The sequence below is a fragment of the Caenorhabditis remanei genome, chromosome I, assembly GCF_010183535.1.
Source record: "Caenorhabditis remanei strain PX506 chromosome I, whole genome shotgun sequence".
Lineage (NCBI taxonomy): Eukaryota > Metazoa > Nematoda > Chromadorea > Rhabditida > Rhabditidae > Caenorhabditis > Caenorhabditis remanei.
This window is the reverse complement of record NC_071328.1, coordinates 4,111,708-4,131,232: the sequence shown is the minus strand read 5'-3', so window position 1 is coordinate 4,131,232 and position 19,525 is coordinate 4,111,708. Positions and strand designations below refer to the sequence as shown.

The following is a 19,525-nucleotide window of genomic DNA, read 5'->3' as shown; positions in this document are numbered from 1 at the left end:
TGAAAAAGTGGCAAAATACAAATCAGAATGATGACAATTTCGAGCAGAAGGAGGAGGACAAAGATGACAACCCGACGGGCTACAATGTACTCTGTGTGACCGAAAAGTTGAGTTATTTAGTTGGTGTTCTTTCTTTTTGAAGTTCAGTTTTATATTTGATTATTATTTATTAACACAATTCGCTTACACCGGAGAAGAAATGGTTGAAGAAGAAGTAGATTCAGAAGTACTTGGTCTAGAAATTTCTTGATTATCTGAATTTCTTGAAATTCGTTTCGATCTCCCGCACATTTTAGAAAACTGTTATTCGGATTTTTGATTTGTTAACAAAAGCGTTTAGTGAGGGTCACGCAAAAACAATTTTGTTTTTAATGTCGTACTTGCAGTTTCAGTTGAAAATAGTCCACATTTGGATGTGTGCCACAGGCTAACTAATTGTCTCACAGTGCCAAGTTTTTAGGCATTGTAGATGAGAATTGACGAAAAAATCTCTTTATGTTCCCCAGATTTTCAAAACTCGGAACAGAAAAAATGTTTTTCGGATTTTGAAAATCCGAGGAAGAAGAAGAGAATCTGAATCGAAAATTGTGGATTCTGATTCAGCTTGGTCATTCAAAACAGAATACAGTGGAAAATCTCTTTTTCCTTCTTTTTCGGATTTTAGAAATTTGGGGAAGAAAAAGGATTTTCGGATTTGAAAAATTCGGGGATGCAAAAAGGAAACTGAACTGGGGAATTGTGAATTCTTGTTTAGCTCAGTTAGATGAGTTGGTATTGACTCGGAAATTTCTTTTTTCTTCTCCGGAATTTGGGTAAGAATTTGGTAAGGGCTAAATTTTTATGGAATATGTAGATCAAAAATAGAGCTTCATTTTTGTAATTGATAACTTTTCTGTACGAGATTTCTCTGAAAAGTTTTAGTCCATCAAATTGCACAGCTCCGGAAAAGGGGCAACTATTGCAATAAATTACTTTTCCAATTGATAACTTCTCAGGATGTGCTCGTCCAGAAAAGTTGACAACTACAAAAGTGAAGCTCTACTTTTGATCTACACATTTAATATAAAATTAATATTGAGAAATATTCAGTGAGGCTGTGGTACACTGACAAAAATGACCTTTTAAACTGCAAGTTTGACATTCTTTACCGTATCTTTTAACGCTTCTGATGGAATCAGATAGATATTTTTAATATTGAATTTTATTTAGCATTGTAAAAAAAACCTAGATCTCTATTTTTGTAGTTGACAACTTTTTTGTACCACTTTTCTTGACATACCAAAAATTAGTTCGAAAGTTGCAGGTTTTTTAATTCGATATCAGTGACGCCTACAGTAACTCAATTTCTGCAACAAAAAAACAAAGCTGTAATTATTTATTTATGCCTTATCCCTGACAATTCAATGAATCAAAAAACAAGTGCAGATCATTAAAAGAACCGAGATATGAATGTCTTGTCTCAATATTGTTACATGTACCTCGGTTGGGTATATGTCTTCCAGTCTGTGTGTACCGTGACCTAGACCTCTGGTGGGGTCTAGGTGGCGGTCTTTTCATATACATTACATAACAGAACACAATTAGAATAAAGGTATTTATTAAGGTGCACATAAGTGAGGATTAATATAAAAGAGTAAATATAAAAGGAAAGATATATGAATAAAAGGATGGGACCGAGGAGGTGGTCTCTCGGTCACCATCAATGATCGGTGCATGGTTATCGAAGATTGAATGAGTATAACCATCTGGACAGACGCATTTGGCAGCAGTGATTTGATCATTCTTTGGCACCAAAATGCACAACCATGGACATTCGAGCTCTAGACATGGATTGGTTGATGGACCAGTCTGATAGAGAGAGTGATTGACAGCAAGACCATATGGGAAACGGTTGAATGTGTGGATGATGTGAGGACTTCCCCTGAAAGAATCAAAATAAATTTATTGAATATTTGAATGATAAGCCATCATGATACGATGAGACTTCTGGTAGGAATCAATCCAAATGATGAGACCGCGCATCGGATGAACGACGAGATCACGATAGGTTTGTCCGTGAACTTTCCCCTCAATGATTCGACGACAGAACAATCCATTCATGCTGCACACCGAGGTGAGGGAGCTGAAAGATAATTTTGAAATGAAAGGCTTGAATTATAGAATTACTTACACTTCTGTGTGAAGAATATATTGCCAAATATCTATCACATGTGGACGTGCTCGATTCAAGAATGACGATTTGCAGACGAGATTCGCACGGGAACCTACAAGCAGCTTTTCCACCCAGAGCAGATGATCACCGGAAAGGAAGACGCCGCCAACAATTATGCTCGTGGTCACTACACCGTCGGAAAGGAATTGATCGACACCGTTCTCGACAGAATCCGCCGTCTTGCTGATAACTGCAGCGGACTCCAAGGATTCTTCGTTTTCCATTCATTCGGAGGAGGTACTGGATCCGGATACACCTCTCTTCTCATGGAGCGTCTTTCTGTCGACTACGGAAAGAAATCCAAGTTGGAGTTCTCCATCTACCCAGCTCCACAAGTTTCGACCGCTGTTGTTGAGCCATACAACTCTGTTCTTACCACCCATACCACCCTTGAGCACTCCGACTGTGCCTTCATGGTTGACAACGAAGCCATCTACGACATCTGCCGTAGAAACCTCAGCGTTGATCGTCCAAGCTACACCAACTTGAACCGTATCATCTCCCAAGTTGTGTCTTCGATCACTGCCTCTCTTCGTTTCGATGGAGCCCTCAATGTTGATCTCATCGAGTTCCAAACCAACTTGGTCCCATACCCAAGAATCCACTTCCCATTGGCCGCCTACACTCCACTCATTTCCAATATCGATAAGTTCCATCCTTGAGAATATTTCAGTTTGGACACGGGAGGGAAAACTAGAAAGTTTTATAGTTTTCATTTTGAAATAATGAAGAATATAATAGAGAAAAAGAGATGAGCTGAACGAGTAGAGTCTTGTGTGTCCTCATCACTGCCACGTCGTCACCCTTCCATTCCGAAAATAATCTATCCTGTCATCGCAGTAGATAGACGGTGGACCTTATTATGAGAGCAATAGGAAGCAGAGTGAATTGAGATATTCTAGATTAGATTATGGTTCTTCGATTTCTTACCGGTGTCTGAGAGATGTGACAGACGATAGGAACGGTGGAGAACTCGAAGATAACTTCATCTCGCTAGCGGGTGGAGTTCTTGACAAGCGGACAACATTCTTCAGAAACGAGAGAAGAGGTGGAGATTCTGATGAAGTGGATGTTGACGATGAAGATGATCAAAACGAACTTTTGAACTGTAGAATCTTCCATTTTCTAATTAGAACACTTTTTCGACTATCACATCTTTCAGACACCAGTAAGATATCGAAGAACCGTAATCTTATCTAGAATCTCTCAATTCACGCTGCTTCCAATTTGTCTTTTAATATGGTCCATCGTCTGTCTACTGCATTGACAGGATAGATAGTCATGGGAACGGAAAGGTGACGACGAGACAGAGATGAGCAAACACAAGACTCACTACACCTCCTCGTTCAGCTCATTGATTTTTTTGAATCTCTCTTTTTTCTTCCTCTCTTTCTCTATTATATTCTTCATTATTTCAGAATGAAAACTATGAAACTTTCTAGTTTTCCCTTGCGTGTCCAAACTGAAATATTATCAAGTATGGAACTAATCGATATTCTTTTTCTGTCATTTTGCTCGAAAAAGATTAAAGAAATGATAGACTCATCTATGAAATCAAGACTTGATAAGATCATTTCAATATCATACTTCTCTTCGTGTCCAGATAATGTTAGTATTTCATCTTCTAACAGTAATAACAAGAAGCTTATGAAGTTAGTGCCAAGAGGAGAAGGTAGAAACCGGCCTGTCATTCGAATGAATGTGTTTGGAATCGACGTTGATTGTTGGTAAGTTTTTAGTTAAGCAAGTCATTTATAAACCAGAAATTTTCCAGCATGGCAACTAGAAATCACCCATTCTTCATACTATGCAATCAGCAGGACGGAGAGCAAATGTTACAGACCATCCACAATTACTTCAGAGGGTTTTTCGGATGCTCTATTGAGTATCATTTAGAAAATGGTTCCTTGAACTATATTCCAAGACTAGAGAACATCAAGAATAGTAACCTTTATTTCTGGAATGAAGCAACAGCTGCACAAGTATTGAATGGGTACTTAACTGCCTCACCCTCACAGGAATATATCCGAGTCTCTTCAATCGTTGGTTTTGAATATGAAAGGAATCTGAAATTGGCTCAGACCAGTGTTCTTGATATATGGATCCCCGACAGTAGAGCTGGAGAGATTTTAAATCATTTCAAGGGAAGGCAACTGTTCATAAATGGTGCAATAATCACAGATGAAGATGTCATTCAGTTTTTGAACAGTTGGAAATCAAGTCTAACACATCAAAATTTGGAGTACTTGAGTATTGATGTCGGGAGTGATATTGATCTAAATCCAGAAAACATAATGAGACATATTGACATCAAACAGTTTGATGCAAATAAGAAGATGCCAGTTTATAGCTATGACAGAAGGTAGAATGAGAATAGTTAGTCTAGATAGAAAACAAAATTACTCCTGTTTTCAGAAGAGGATGGGATAAATGCAACTGGAAAATCGAAACGTTCGGCAGTCCAAATTTTATAGTTCGACAGGCTGATCAACACGTGGCATCACTGAAAATCACAACTCAAGGAATCCAATTTTCTTCATGGAAAATGACAGAAGAAGAGGTTATGAGAGAAAGAATTCAAAAGACTTTCCAGAAAACTCCAATCCAAAAGGCAAAGCCTATCGGGAATTTCATCAAAATTTCACAATTTTCATGGCTGATTCAGAGAGAGATCTTGTCGAGTATGGAATTGGTGGATCTGTTGATGATGGCTTCTTGTTCTCAGAAATTGCATCGATATATGAAATCATTGATGAGAAGTCGTTTTGACAAGATATTCACAATCACTTATGAGCAGAGACTGTCGTCGTGCATCAATATCTCATCATCTAGTAGTGGAGACGAACCATTTATGAGTATCAATGGGAGAAATGATTTCAAAGGTCGTCCCCTTATCCCATTGAATCTTGTCAGGATGGATTTACAAGTAAGGTGAGCATAAAAGAGAATAAATCAGTTTATATGAAATGAAAGGAATGTTATCAATCGACGTAACCCCGTTTCTATTATCACAGCCGGTATTTTGGTGACAAAGAATCCCATTTCCATTTGTTTTCATTTAGAAGAGAACCAGATATGCCTAACGAAAAAATGTTCTACAGTGAGCTGTTCGACGTTCATTCCTAGTATACAACTTCCCTAATGAGCTCATTTCATTTCTTTCAGTATGCCAACCAGAAATCACCCACTTATGATACTATCCGATTGGGAACATCAAGGAACACTGCTTACATCTATCCACAATTACTTCCTTGACTTCTTTGGTTCATCGATCAAATATCAGTTAAATGTTAACAACCTGATACGACCATTTTCAAAACTGAAGAATATCGCTTGTACAGATTTATCGAGTGACATAGGAGTAGCTGAGTTCCTTATGATCTCTCCTAATCAGGATTTTATCGGACTAACTGAGTTAGGAAGCCCTTTGCTTGGAAGAAATTTGGAATTTGCTAGGACCAAAGTGTTAGATATTGGAACAATGACTTGCTCAGCAGATGACATTTTATCCAATTTCGAAGGTAGACAGTTGTTTATTGATAATGGAATCTTAAGCGATGCAGCTATCATCCAATTTCTTAACAAGTGGAGATCGAATGAAGGATATCAGAATTTAGAGTATTTCAGTATTACTGTCTGTCCTTTTAGACACCCTCTCAACCCAAATCGTATAATGAATAGTATTCCAATCAATCGATTGGACTCATCTGATAAACTGCCAGTTTGCCAAGTTGCTAAAAGGTAAGTCCATAGTTGAGTTGATGTCTCATATGTAACCTCAATATTTTTCAGAGATCACTATATGAAGCGTACATGGGGAATTCACAAGTTCAGCAGTCCAAATTATATTGTTCGAGAGAGTGATCAACACGTGGCATCCGTAATGATTACGGAGAGCAATATCACCTTTGCCGCGTGGAATATGACTGAAAATGAGTTTTTGGAGAAACACCCCGTCAAGAGATTCTATTGAAAACATCTGTCAATTCCTGTTCTTTGTCTTTAATTGCATGTTTAATTGCATGACAACATTCTGAAATTTATATTGTTATGAACACCTTAATAACTCTGTTTCAAACACTGCTGTTCAATAAATCTTATTCTGTCAAGCTTTATTTATTCTTCGGCTCAGAGAGGCGCAGTGGCGCGCCAGTGGCGTTTGTTCGTGTGTATGACGCTTCGGAATTCCGCTTTTAGCGCGCGTAAACGCCACTGGCGCACCACTGCGCCTTTCCGAGGGTCTACACCTTTTTTGTCAATATAGCGCGGCTGCATTGCTCAGGTAACTCAATATTAATCTAATGAGACGCCACACTAATCTAATTACAATCTTATTAGATTAGCGGATTGTGCTTGCACGAACTTCGTTCGCGCCATAAATCCAAGAATAAGTCAGTACAAAACACTAAAAATTTCTGCGAATATTTGTTTTACAGTTTTTTTCTAAGTTTTATTTCCCTATTTATGGTTTCCAAAAAAATATTTTGTCAGCACCAAAACTGACAGCGCCCAAAAATTTTCTAACTTCAAAATCAACAAAAATGCATAGAGAAGTAGTCGTTTCTCATTTCAACAACTTGGCCTGAGCTCAAAAATGAACCGGTAAACATGAAATTTTGTAAGTAAAATGTTCAAACCTAGCATATCATTTTCTTAGTTGGTCACTTTTTTCTAGGACCCCTCTCTGTCTTACTGTAGCTCATAGAGACTCAGTCATGTTCAGTATAGTACAACAGCCCAGGGAATACCCGCATCAAAAAACGACCAACCGCAAAATTAAAGTACAAGGATTGGTCTGTTCATACACAAAACTTCAAAACTTTTTCTCAATTTCTGAGCCTGTACCATCGACTCAAACTTGTTCTTCGTATTCCTCTTGACGTCTCTCCTCGCTCAGACACTTGTACGATTAACAGAATACATTTTTTATGTTTAAGGGGCTAGTCCACCTTATTTTCTAATATTCCTCAGTGGTTTGGAACAAAATATTTATACTTTGGTGAAATCATAGATCCAAAATCATCTCCAATGAATCAACGTAAAAATTGTGTGTTTCCGTCTGAAAATTTGAAAAAATGTCTGTGAGAAACTATTAAAAATATCTTCCTTCAATCATTTTTCAAATTTTTTCGTCACAAAATTCTTCAAACGGATGTTATGGAGGAAAATTGCCACTCGAACCGTAAACCCGATTTTCCATTAGTACAACACTCCGAAATTTCGCTTTCTGCTAAACATAGCGCGAAACCGCCATTGGCGCAACACTGCGTCTCTCTGAGATAAATAAATTATTTATGTATTTATTTTAAAACACACCGAATTCCACTCAATTCTTATCGAATTTCTCTGAATTTGCTTCTAAATTTGTTTAAAAAAATACTAGAATTTTTATTTTTACAGCAATTTTTTACAAAATCGTCCCCAAAACTTAATTTTCTTGAAACAACCTCGATTTTTCGGCGCTAAGTTATTATGAATTCAATTTTTTCTATGCATGAGAAGACCGGGGGCACTCAAATTTTCGAAATTTTGGGCAATTTTTTGGCTGAAGGTGTGTGGCTGAAGGCGTGGGAGAGGCAACTTCTTGTCACCGAACCTTTTTCTTAGGCTTAGGTTTCTTAGAAACTCGGGAAAAAATTTGACAAAAACGATTAATTTGTCAATTTTTGTCGTTTTTGTCAACTTTTTTCCGAATTTTTAAGAAACCTAAGCCATTGGTGAAAAATGGTCCCACACAAGAATCACACAAATTATGTAAACTTTCATCCTCTTACAGCTCACTGATTCGAAAAAAAAATCCTCAAAATTTTTTTTGAGTGCCCCCCCCCCCCCAACTAACTTAGCGCCGATTTTTCATGTGTCAAAAACTCCTCAAAAATCTCTAATTTGCCTTTGAAAAATCGCTATTTTTGACTTTCTTTGACCTAAAACCTTCATGTATTCATTTTTATCCTAATTTTAATATTTATCTGCAAAAACTCTTCAAAACCGCCCAATATTCCAGGTGTGACGGAGAGGACGATTGTGGTGATGACAGTGATGAGCAACACTGTGAATACAATACTCGAAGATCGCGATCAGGTCGTCCCGCTTCTCCTCCTCTGCCAAACACATTTGTCGGTCATATTTCAGGCAGATCTCATTTGTGATGGACATGCCGATTTGTCTTTATCCTATGCAATCAGCAAGGCGGAGAGCAAATGTTACAGTCCATTCACAACTATTTCAGAGGGTTTTTCGGATGCTCTATTGAGTATCATTTAGAAAATACCTTTATTGGTTTGATTGGTAAGCTTATCATTCTAATATTCAACAAATTCAATGTGATTCTTCCAAGGGAAGTGAAACATTGAAAGTCCAAGAGATCACTCATCACCACTCGAGTCCTCACATCATCCACACATTCAACCGTTTCCCATATGGTCTTGCTGTCAATCACTCTCTCTATCAGACTGGTCCATCAACCAATCCATGTCTAGAGCTCGAATGTCCATGGTTGTGCATTTTGGTGCCAAAAAATAATCAAATCACTGCTGCCAAATGCGTCTGTCCAGATGGTTATACTCATTCAATCTTTGATAACACATGCATCCCACCAACAACTATTCATGAGGAGAAGAAGCTTGAAAAGCTTTCTCATGTCGGAGCAGCGTTGATGGCCGAGTATTGTGAAGCCGGCGTGGCGTGTCTGAATGGAGGATCGTGCCGCGAACTTCAGAATGAGCATGGAAGAACTCATCGCACTTATCGTCTCACTATGACCTCATCAAATTTCACAGAGAAAACGAATTGGCTGATCAGGGTGAGAATTGAAAAACATTGGCTTTTAATATATTTATTATTCAGCAGTCGTCACCGAAGAATCAAGACGTCTATTGGGAAGAATGAGCAACCGAATCCCATTGATTGATGAAATCTTGGAGAAGTCGGAGGACTTCCGAGTTGTCAACACAGCGAATCTCGTCAATGGCTTTGTCAACACAATTCGCATGGCTACCTTGGAGCAAGAAAACGGCAACCTTCAAGAGACTATTCTGAGAATCGGCCGTATTCATAATCCCGGAGCCTTAATTTCAAATGGTTATATAAACTTTCTTGTTTTTCAGAAAGAGGAATGCCGTCACGGATACGCTCTCTGCTTTAGTGGCGACGTTTGCATCCCGAACAACTTCTTCTGTGATGGAGACATCGACTGTGAGGATGGTTCTGATGAGCTCAATTGTGATATCAACGTACCGAAGAGCAATTCCTTTCGGGACAAGCTGACCATATGCATGCCTGCTCTGCAGCTGGAAAGTTTGCATGTGAAACAAAAGGAACCGAAATAACTGTCTGTATTCCAATGAACGCGACATGCAACGGTATCAAGGAGTGTCCATTGGGAGATGACGAGTCTCGTCAATGTTCGGAATGTGCCAGAAAACGATGTGATCACACCTGCATGAACACACCTCATGGCGCCAGATGTATCTGTCAAGAAGGATACAAACTCTCTTATGACGGTGTTAGTTGTGAAGATGAAGACGAATGTGCCACGCATGGACACATTTGTCAACATTTCTGTGAAGATCGTCTCGGACCGTTTATCTGTAAATGTGCCAACGGATATCAATTACAAGAGGATGGACATTCATGCAAATACGAAGCCACTTCTACTTCCGAAGGATATCTTTTCATCAGTTTAGGAGGAGAGATACGTCAAATGCCATTGGCCGATTTCAGCGACGGTTCGAACTATGCTCCTGTTCAAAAGTATGCCGGACACGGAAACATAAAATCAGTCGACTTTATGCATCGCAACAATAAACTGTTCATGGCAATTTCTGACGAACAAGGCGAGCCCACTGGAGAATTGGCAATGTCAGAGAACGGCTTGTTGAGAGTTCTCCGTGAAAACGTCATCGGAGTTGGAAATATTGCTGTCGACTGGATTGGTGGCAATCTATTCTTCACACAGAAATGTAAGTAATTCTATATGTCAAACCTTTAATTTCAAAAAATATTTCAGCTCCCTCGCCAAGTGTCGGAATCTCGGTGTGCAGCATGAATGGATTGTTCTGTCGTCGAATCATTGAGGGGAAAGTTCACGGACAAACCTATCGTGGTCTCGTCGTTCATCCGATGCGCGGTCTCATCATTTGGATTGATTCCTACCAGAAGTCTCATCGTATCATGATGGCGAACATGGATGGCTCTCAAGTAAGCTCATTTTCTTTTATTTTTGAGTAAATTCTATCGTTTTCAGGTTCGAATTCTTCTTGACAACAAATTGGAGTGACCAACGGCTCTGGCTATCGACTACGTTCGTTAGGATATCTACTATGGAGACGTTGAGCGCCGTCTGATCGAAAGAGTCAACATCGACACAAAGGACAGACGAGTGGTGATCTCAAGCGGTGTCCATCACCCATTCGACATGTCTTACTTCAACGGATACCTTTATTGGTTTGATTGGTAAGCTTATCATTCAAATATTCAATAAATTTATTTTGATTCTTTCAGGGGAAGTCCTCACATCATCCACACATTCAACCGTTTCCCATATGGTCTTGCTGTCAATCACTCTCTCTATCAGACTGGTCCATCAACCAATCCATGTCTAGAGCTCGAATGTCCATGGTTGTGCATTTTGGTGCCAAAAAATAATCAAATCACTGCTGCCAAATGCGTCTGTCCAGATGGTTATACTCATTCAATCTTCGATAACACATGCATCCCACCAACAACTATTCATGAGGAGAAGAAGCTTGAAAAGCTTTCTCATGTCGGAGCAGCGTTGATGGCCGAGTATTGTGAAGCCGGCGTGGCGTGTCTGAATGGAGGATCGTGTCGCGAACTTCAGAATGAGCATGGAAGAACTCATCGCATCGTTTGTGACTGTGAGCAACCATACGATGGTCAATTCTGTGAACGTCTCAATCCGGAAATGCTAGCTGCAATGGAAGAAGAAGACACGTTTGCCGGACTCATTGCTCTTCTACTCATCTCTCTCCTCATTCTCGTCGTTGTTGGATGTGTCGCCTTCTTCTGGTTCGCTCAACGAGAATTGACAAACGAAGTGATTTCCACTGCTCGTGTTCATGTTGACAACATGGCTCGGAAGGCTGAGGACGCTGCAGCTCCACTCGTCGACAAGTTGAGAAAGGTCACCGATATGCAAAGAAGTACATCACCAAGAGAAGGATGTCATTCGGCAACAAACGTCAACTTCGTCACTGATGAGACAACTGCCGAGAAGAGAGTTCGAATGCAAACTTCACCGGTAAGATTATCTCTCTTCTTCGAAATATTAACATTTCTCTCATTTCAGTCATCCTATGGCAATCCACTCTACGACGAGATTCCGGATGTGCCGTCTGGCTTCACAATATCCACGTCTGCACCATTCGCTGGCATCATCCGCTTCGAGGATGACAACAGCTTGTTGTGATTACCACAACTAAACTAAATCAAATGTCTGTAAAGTATATTTATTTTCGTTTATTTATTGCATGAACGTTGAACGTAATGCTTATTGTTCGTTCTGCTCTTCTCATTTTCAGATGCACAATTTAGGCAATCAAAACAAAGCAAAGACAATTTGAAAAGGCATCTAAAGTGTTTATTTTTGACAGTCAAAAATCGGGGAAAATATACAGAAGGGAACCGGGAAGAAACAGGTAAAGGATTAGAAAAAGACGAGATTTCAGAGGAAAACACGAAAAAAAGAAACAAAGCGAGATTCAGAATCTCAAAAGATACAGAGGAAATTGATAATTTGGATGATGGGCATACCCATAGGTGACAACAGAGAAGAAAGGGTCATGAAAGGAAAAGGATTAGAAAAATGACGAGATTTCAGAGGTACACTTTCCGCAGTTTCATCTCGATCTTGGACCGTTCCTCAGCAGTTTGTTGGGAAGATCACAGGGGTGCGAGGCGTAAGGTCCGCAACGAAAAGTTTTGAAATTACCGGCCGAGTCGCGATGCGTGTGCGTCGCGTTTTTCATCAAAATATACAACAAACACATGCTAAACTTTAACTTGGCACTCAACCAAGTCCTTTTTTGGCACCGTGCCAACCGCTGAGCGACGGAGCGAAGTAGCGACCTTGCGTTTTGCACCCCTGTGGGAAGAGCTGCTGAACCATCGGAAGAGCAGGTGCAAATAGAGGATGTCGACGATGAAGATGATCAAAACGAACTTTTGAACTGTAGAATCTTCCATTTTCTAATTAGAACACTTTTTCGACTATCACATCTTTCAGACACCAGTAAGATATCGAAGAACCGTAATCTTATCTAGAATCTCTCAATTCACGCTGCTTCCAATTTGTCTTTTAATATGGTCCATCGTCTGTCTACTGCATTGACAGGATAGATAGTCATGGGAACGGAAAGGTGACGACGAGACAGAGATGAGCAAACACAAGACTCACTACACCTCCTCGTTCAGCTCATTGATTTTTTTGAATCTCTCTTTTTTCTTCCTCTCTTTCTCTATTATATTCTTCATTATTTCAGAATGAAAACTATGAAACTTTCTAGTTTTCCCTTGCGTGTCCAAACTGAAATATTATCAAGTATGGAACTAATCGATATTCTTTTTCTGTCATTTTGCTCGAAAAAGATTAAAGAAATGATAGACTCATCTATGAAATCAAGACTTGATAAGATCATTTCAATATCATACTTCTCTTCGTGTCCAGATAATGTTAGTATTTCATCTTCTAACAGTAATAACAAGAAGCTTATGAAGTTAGTGCCAAGAGGAGAAGGTAGAAACCGGCCTGTCATTCGAATGAATGTGTTTGGAATCGACGTTGATTGTTGGTAAGTTTTTAGTTAAGCAAGTCATTTATAAACCAGAAATTTTCCAGCATGGCAACTAGAAATCACCCATTCTTCATACTATGCAATCAGCAAGAGGGAGAGCAAATGTTACAGACCATCCACAATTACTTCAGAGGGTTTTTCGGATGCTCTATTGAGTATCATTTAGAAAATGGTTCCTTGAACTATATTCCAAGACTAGAGAACATCAAGAATAGTAACCTTTATTTCTGGAATGAAGCAACAGCTGCACAAGTATTGAATGGGTACTTAACTGCCTCACCCTCACAGGAATATATCCGAGTCTCTTCAATCGTTGGTTTTGAATATGAAAGGAATCTGAAATTGGCTCAGACCAGTGTTCTTGATATATGGATCCCCGACAGTAGAGCTGGAGAGATTTTGAATCATTTCAAGGGAAGGCAACTGTTCATAAATGGTGCAATAATCACAGATGAAGATGTCATTCAGTTTTTGAACAGTTGGAAATCAAGTCTAACACATCAAAATTTGGAGTACTTGAGTATTGATGTCGGGAGTGATATTGATCTAAATCCAGAAAACATAATGAGACATATTGACATCAAACAGTTTGATGCAAATAAGAAGATGCCAGTTTATAGCTATGACAGAAGGTAGAATGAGAATAGTTAGTCTAGATAGAAAACAAAATTACTCCTGTTTTCAGAAGAGGATGGGATAAATGCAACTGGAAAATCGAAACGTTCGGCAGTCCAAATTTTATAGTTCGACAGGCTGATCAACACGTGGCATCACTGAAAATCACAACTCAAGGAGTCCAATTTTCTTCATGGAAAATGACAGAAGAAGAGGTTATGAGAGAAAGAATTCAAAAGACTTTCCAGAAAACTCCAATCCAAAAGGCAAAGCCTATCGGGAATTTCATCAAAATTTCACAATTTTCATGGCTGATTCAGAGAGAGATCTTGTCGAGTATGGAATTGGTGGATCTGTTGATGATGGCTTCTTGTTCTCAGAAATTGCATCGATATATGAAATCATTGATGAGAAGTCGTTTTGACAAGATATTCACAATCACTTATGAGCAGAGACTGTCGTCGTGCATCAATATCTCATCATCTAGTAGTGGAGACGAACCATTTATGAGTATCAATGGGAGAAATGATTTCAAAGGTCGTCCCCTTATCCCATTGAATCTTGTCAGGATGGATTTACAAGTAAGGTGAGCATAAAAGAGAATAAATCAGTTTATATGAAATGAAAGGAATGTTATCAATCGACGTAACCCCGTTTCTATTATCACAGCCGGTATTTTGGTGACAAAGAATCCCATTTCCATTTGTTTTCATTTATGACTTATTTATGTTCTACCGTGAGCTGTTCGACGTTCATTCCTAGTATACAACTTCCCTAATGAGCTCATTTCATTTCTTTCAGTATGCCAACCAGAAATCACCCACTTATGATACTATCCGATTGGGAACATCAAGGAACAATGCTTACATCTATCCACAATTATTTCCTTGACTTCTTTGGTTCATCGATCAAATATCAGTTAAATGTTAACAACCTGATACGACCATTTTCAAAACTGAAGAATATCAGTAGTACAGATTTATCGAGTGACATAGGAGTAGCTGAGTTCCTTATGATCTCTCCTAATCAGGATTTTATCAGACTTTCTGAGTTAGGAAGCCCTTTGCTTGGAAGAAATTTGGAATTTGCTAGGACCAAAGTGTTAGATATTGGAACAATGACTTGCTCAGCAGATGACATTTTATCCAATTTCGAAGGTAGACAGTTGTTTATTGATAATGGCATCTTAAGCGATGCAGCTATCATCCAATTTCTTAACAAGTGGAGATCGAATGAAGGATATCAGAATTTAGAGTATTTCAGTATTACTGTCTGTCCTTTTAGACACCCTCTCAACCCAAATCGTATAATGAATAGTATTCCAATCAATCGATTGGACTCATCTGATAAACTGCCGGTTTACCAAGTTGCTAAAAGGTAAGTCCATAGTTGAGTTGATGTCTCATATGTAACCTCAATATTTTTCAGAGATCACTATATGAAGCGTACATGGGGAATTCACAAGTTCAGCAGTCCAAATTATATTGTTCGAGAGAGTGAACAACACGTGGCATCCGTAATGATTACGGAGAGCAATATCACCTTTGCCGCGTGGAATATGACTGAAAAGGAGTTTTTGGAGAAACTCCCCATCAAGAGATTCTATTGAAAACAACACATTTTTAATTGCATGTTTAAGAAGACTACATTTTGAATATTATATTGTTATGAACACCTTAATAACTCTGCTTCAAACACTACTGTTTAATAAATTGTATTCTGTCCAGCTTTATTGATTCTTCAGTCTATACCTTTCCTTTCAAAAGAGCACGGCTGCATTGGTAGCCATGGCCTAATACTGATAAAATAGAAAACCTTTGGATTTTTTTAATTGAAAAAATATTTTTCCAGATCGGTGAGCTCGATGGATTCTGCACCATTCGCTGGCATCATCCGCTTCGAGGATGACAACAGCTTGTTGTGATTACCACAACTAAACTAAATCAAATGTCTGTAAAGTATATTTATTTTCGTTTATTTATTGCATGAACGTTGATAATGCTTATTGTTCATTTTGCTCTTCTCATTTTCAGATGCACAATTTAGACAGTCAAAACAAAGCAAAGACAATTTGAAAAGGCATCTAAAGAGTTTATTTTTGACAGTCAAAAATCGGGGAAAATATACAGAAGGGAACCGGGAAGAAACAGGTAAAGGATTAGAAAAAAGACGAGATTTCAGAGGAAAACACGAAAAAAAAGAAACAAAGCGAGATTCAGAATCTCAAAAGATACAGAGAAAATTGATAGTTTGGATGATGGTCATACCCATAGGTGACAACAGAGAAGAAGGGGTCATGAAAGGAAAAGGAAAGGACTATGCTATGAATGAAAAGATGGGAATCTCAGAGAATCTCATCTAATTGATACAAAATATACAACAAAATCTACACACAAAGAAGAAGAATTACAGCCGTAGCTTTCTTCGACAAGAACATCCTAAAAAGATATGGAGAAATGAGTTATTCTGTGATTCCCATTGCTCGCAAATCGGCAGCTTTGTCTGAAGCCAAGTACTTCCGCCGATATGTTTCAATCATCTTTGCTCTTTGAATCTCATAGTAAGAGAGTTCTTCATCACCAGACGACGTACTCAACTTCGTCCATGTCCGCTGTCGTCCATTGTCTGGTTCTTGAATCACTTCGATCGGTTCTTCATACTCGATCTCATTTTCGCTCTGAAAAATTGTAAGAATAGGTCATTTTCACCTTCCTTTTTTATTACTCACCTCATCAGAAAGCTCATCATCCAATGCTCCGGGAAGTAACGACGGATTCACTCCAATACGTCCTTCCAGAATGTTCTCAATAGTCGTTTGTGTCATTCCCGTTTGTCGAAGATCTGTCAGAATTGCTTCTGTTGACATCTGTGGAAACATTTCTCTGACTTGTTCCAACATTGTCTGCAGCTGCTCTTCTGATGGTTCAGCAGCTCTTCCTAACAAACTGCTGAGGAACGGCCCGAGATCGAGATGAAACTGCGGAAAGTGAACGAATCCGAATGTTCCGCCATTGAATACCACTCTGGTCGTGCTATTTGCATCTGCTTCTCTCAGTTGATCTTGAGGCGACGGTATGATGCATCTGCACGTTGGGCACGACGAATCTTGAGCGAGCCACCACATGAGACACCAATCATGGAACTGGTGAGAGCACGGAAGACGACGAGAAGTACCGAGCAATTCCCAGCACACAACACATCTATCGTCACTGTTGGCAGCTTTCACACATGGATACGAATTTTCAATGTGCTCGAAAATCTTCTTGTGCGTTCTATGCCGACCCAATTGTTCTCTCATGCAATTGTATGTCAGCTTCATATGATATAAAAAGAAAAGGCTCGTCAGATTAAGTCCAGGAGAAACAACGAAAAGTTGAGCGTAGCTGAACATCTGAATGAGCTCACAGACGAAGTTCGTGATGAGTTCGAGCCAATAATTGAAGTGGCGAACAGAATCTGGGTTGAAAGAGAATAAACGAGACGACGAGGTGCATCGAAACAAGATGTATGTCGAGCGGAATAGAGCGAGAAGGCACTGAAATTAAATTAATTTGGATTAACAATTAATTGAGTTCTCTTACATCAAAATACAGAAGTACTGCTGGTTGCCATTCCAAATGTTGCTGGAACCGCGAGACCATGACCGACATAGCAATCGAGACGATGAAGAGGAAGACAGAAAGGATTGAAACCTTTTGGCTTCCACGATCACAAGACGGCGAAGTCTGGAAATAAAATAATTTAATTCCAGATGAAATCCAAGAAAAACCTACATATTTCAGTCGTTGGCAAGTAACAAACTGTAAATGCGAGAGGAAACCACAGACTCCTCCCCAAATCATCCATGGCATCACACGGTGTCCTTTCTGTGGTCCCGTTACGACTGACAAGTATACGACTCTAAAATTATAAGGTTAGTTGGTAAAATATGGATTTAAATGACTTACGTAAGTAGAATATACGATAAAAACGCTTGGCGAGCAACAGTTTCCTCGTGGCGCGCGAGTTCCTTGAAGGTTAATTTGATTATTAGCTTCGTACACATTGCTAGTATTGCGAAATACGAGTTGATAGCAACCTGAAATTAAAATTATCCGTTTTAAATGAAACTTCGAAAAAAAAATGAACTCACCCATATAAGTGTTGTATCCGATAAAATGTAGTGAGCGATTTGGAACAACGTGTTCCCTGACAGCGCCTCAATGTTCAAACCATAAGCAGACGATAGTCGTGTGTTGTTTCGGAGCTCCTCTTCCAGCAGCTTCTGAAGTTCTGGCTGCGAGTGGAACGTGGTGAATACGGTGGCTGAAGCGATTACAGCAACACATAGTGACAGTGCTAGATATGATTCGACTGATGGAAATGAGGATTTTGATATCATGTTGACGATCCCTAAGGGCGCCTGATGATGTCGACGAGCGTCCGGGTTCCCCGTGTTCATCGCTCTGAAATCAAAGATATATAGAAGAGTTTTCTCTCGAAAAGCTATAAAAATTATGAATATGATAAGAAGAGAAAGTAAAAAGTCGTAAAAAAGAATTCAAACGAAACATTCGATCTACAGGAAAAGATAACGATGGGAAAGAAAAAGCACTGAAAACGTATATTTTCTGCGAACTTCCGTTTTTTGAAAGGCATTTTCTTTCAACCTTGATCTTTATTGTTCGAGAACAAAGAGGGTTTACGAGCTAGAGGAAATGCTCAAGAAAGAGTATTTAATTCCCTCTTTCTCACAATCTTTTTTCCACTTTCCAATTTATTCGCTCGCGAGATAAGATGGATGGCTCGGATGTACTTCCGATGAGATTAATTCATGCAAATCTTGACATATATCGGGAAATATATATCAGAGAAGGGTATACGATAACGTCGTGTCAGAACAAATAAAGTTGTTTTAGAACTAAGAAAAGAAAGATTTGAAAACGAAGTGCAACAAAAAAGATCAATTTCCTTTTCAAGTTTTCTTTCACGAAAGAACGGAAATTTGAATTGCAATGCATTGGTTTGTTCAAATCTTCCAAAACGAGAGAATAACTCGGCTTCATAACAACCGATTATCTGAGATTTCCGTTTCGGAAAAGTAGTTGTACGCGTAGAAAGAAGTAACCGAAAGGAAAAGACGAAGAACAAAAAAGTTCGAAGTTTTCTCTGCGTCTATCTCAATGACTGGAGGGGAATAGTCACAAAATGAAAACAAATTGTCAAATTGACGTCACGTGGGTCGTCAAAAGATGTTAATCAAGCTTTGATGCTTCATCAGTCACCGCCCTAATCAGAAAAACATATAATTACAGCTGAAATCATGCAGATCAACCTACAATTAAAAGAAGCGAGAAGTGAAGTTGTTCGGAAGCCGAGTGTGGCATTCCAAGAGAGACAAAAAACATGAGCCTCAGGAGCTCTCTAACCTCTCTGGCGCCCTCCGTACTCTTTTACACACGGAGAATATTGATTTTGCCGAGAAAGAGACGAAAAGATGCGCGCACACACATGCGAGAAGGCCGTCAATGAGAAGAGAAACGACATACGGCAAGAGAGTTGCTACTGGTTTCGAACTTGTCCCCACCATTTTTTTTTCTCTGATTTTTGAGACGACAAAGAGAAATGAGAAGGTCGGAGGGAACAAATTTGAAATTTCTGATTCGACACCATGCTGCATTTTTTTCTCTTTTTGTAAAGGTCATTTGGTCTTTTGAAAGTTGTTGCCCAGCTGTCCAGTTGCATCAACTGTACTGATGAATTCAACAATTTATTTCATTAACCGATTCGTCTTGTTTTGCTTCAACCTTTTCCAAATTCTCTGAATCCTGAATGAAAGTAAACATTTGGTAAAAATCAACTACTGAACATTGCCCTCGAAGGACTAATAACAACAAAAAGTGGC

General features: G+C 39.1%; 5 protein-coding genes across 5 annotated transcripts; 4 read left to right on the top strand and 1 right to left on the bottom strand.

Annotated features, from left to right (window-relative positions):
• Positions 1–2,292: 2,292 nt before the first annotated feature.
• GCK72_000635 (uncharacterized protein) lies at positions 2,293–2,874 on the top strand (the record flags this gene model as incomplete). The annotated part of the gene is made up of 1 exon (XM_053722595.1): positions 2,293–2,874. The coding sequence occupies one exon, from the start codon at positions 2,293–2,295 to the stop codon at positions 2,872–2,874; it is 582 nt and encodes a 193-aa protein (XP_053591240.1).
• Positions 2,875–3,745: 871 nt separating this feature from the next.
• On the top strand, positions 3,746–6,185 carry GCK72_000634 (uncharacterized protein; the record flags this gene model as incomplete). Its single annotated transcript, XM_003109251.2, has 5 exons — positions 3,746–3,939; positions 3,987–4,574; positions 4,628–5,143; positions 5,378–5,953; positions 6,005–6,185. The coding sequence occupies 5 exons, from the start codon at positions 3,746–3,748 to the stop codon at positions 6,183–6,185; spliced, it is 2,055 nt and encodes a 684-aa protein (XP_003109299.2).
• A 2,066-nt stretch (positions 6,186–8,251) lies between these two features.
• GCK72_000633 (uncharacterized protein) lies at positions 8,252–11,642 on the top strand (the record flags this gene model as incomplete). Its single annotated transcript, XM_053722594.1, has 9 exons — positions 8,252–8,293; positions 8,345–8,444; positions 8,506–8,961; positions 9,059–9,406; positions 9,502–10,173; positions 10,221–10,411; positions 10,524–10,666; positions 10,715–11,474; positions 11,523–11,642. 9 exons carry the CDS (start codon positions 8,252–8,254, stop codon positions 11,640–11,642), a joined length of 2,832 nt encoding a protein of 943 aa, XP_053591239.1.
• Positions 11,643–12,829: 1,187 nt separating this feature from the next.
• GCK72_000632 (uncharacterized protein) lies at positions 12,830–15,250 on the top strand (the record flags this gene model as incomplete). The annotated part of the gene is made up of 5 exons (XM_053722593.1): positions 12,830–13,023; positions 13,071–13,658; positions 13,712–14,227; positions 14,443–15,018; positions 15,070–15,250. 5 exons carry the CDS (start codon positions 12,830–12,832, stop codon positions 15,248–15,250), a joined length of 2,055 nt encoding a protein of 684 aa, XP_053591238.1.
• Positions 15,251–16,102: 852 nt separating this feature from the next.
• Positions 16,103–18,082, bottom strand: GCK72_000631 (uncharacterized protein; the record flags this gene model as incomplete). Its single annotated transcript, XM_003109256.2, has 6 exons — positions 16,103–16,318; positions 16,370–17,176; positions 17,223–17,366; positions 17,415–17,541; positions 17,589–17,719; positions 17,774–18,082. The coding sequence occupies 6 exons, from the start codon at positions 18,080–18,082 to the stop codon at positions 16,103–16,105; spliced, it is 1,734 nt and encodes a 577-aa protein (XP_003109304.2).
• Positions 18,083–19,525: the final 1,443 nt, after the last annotated feature.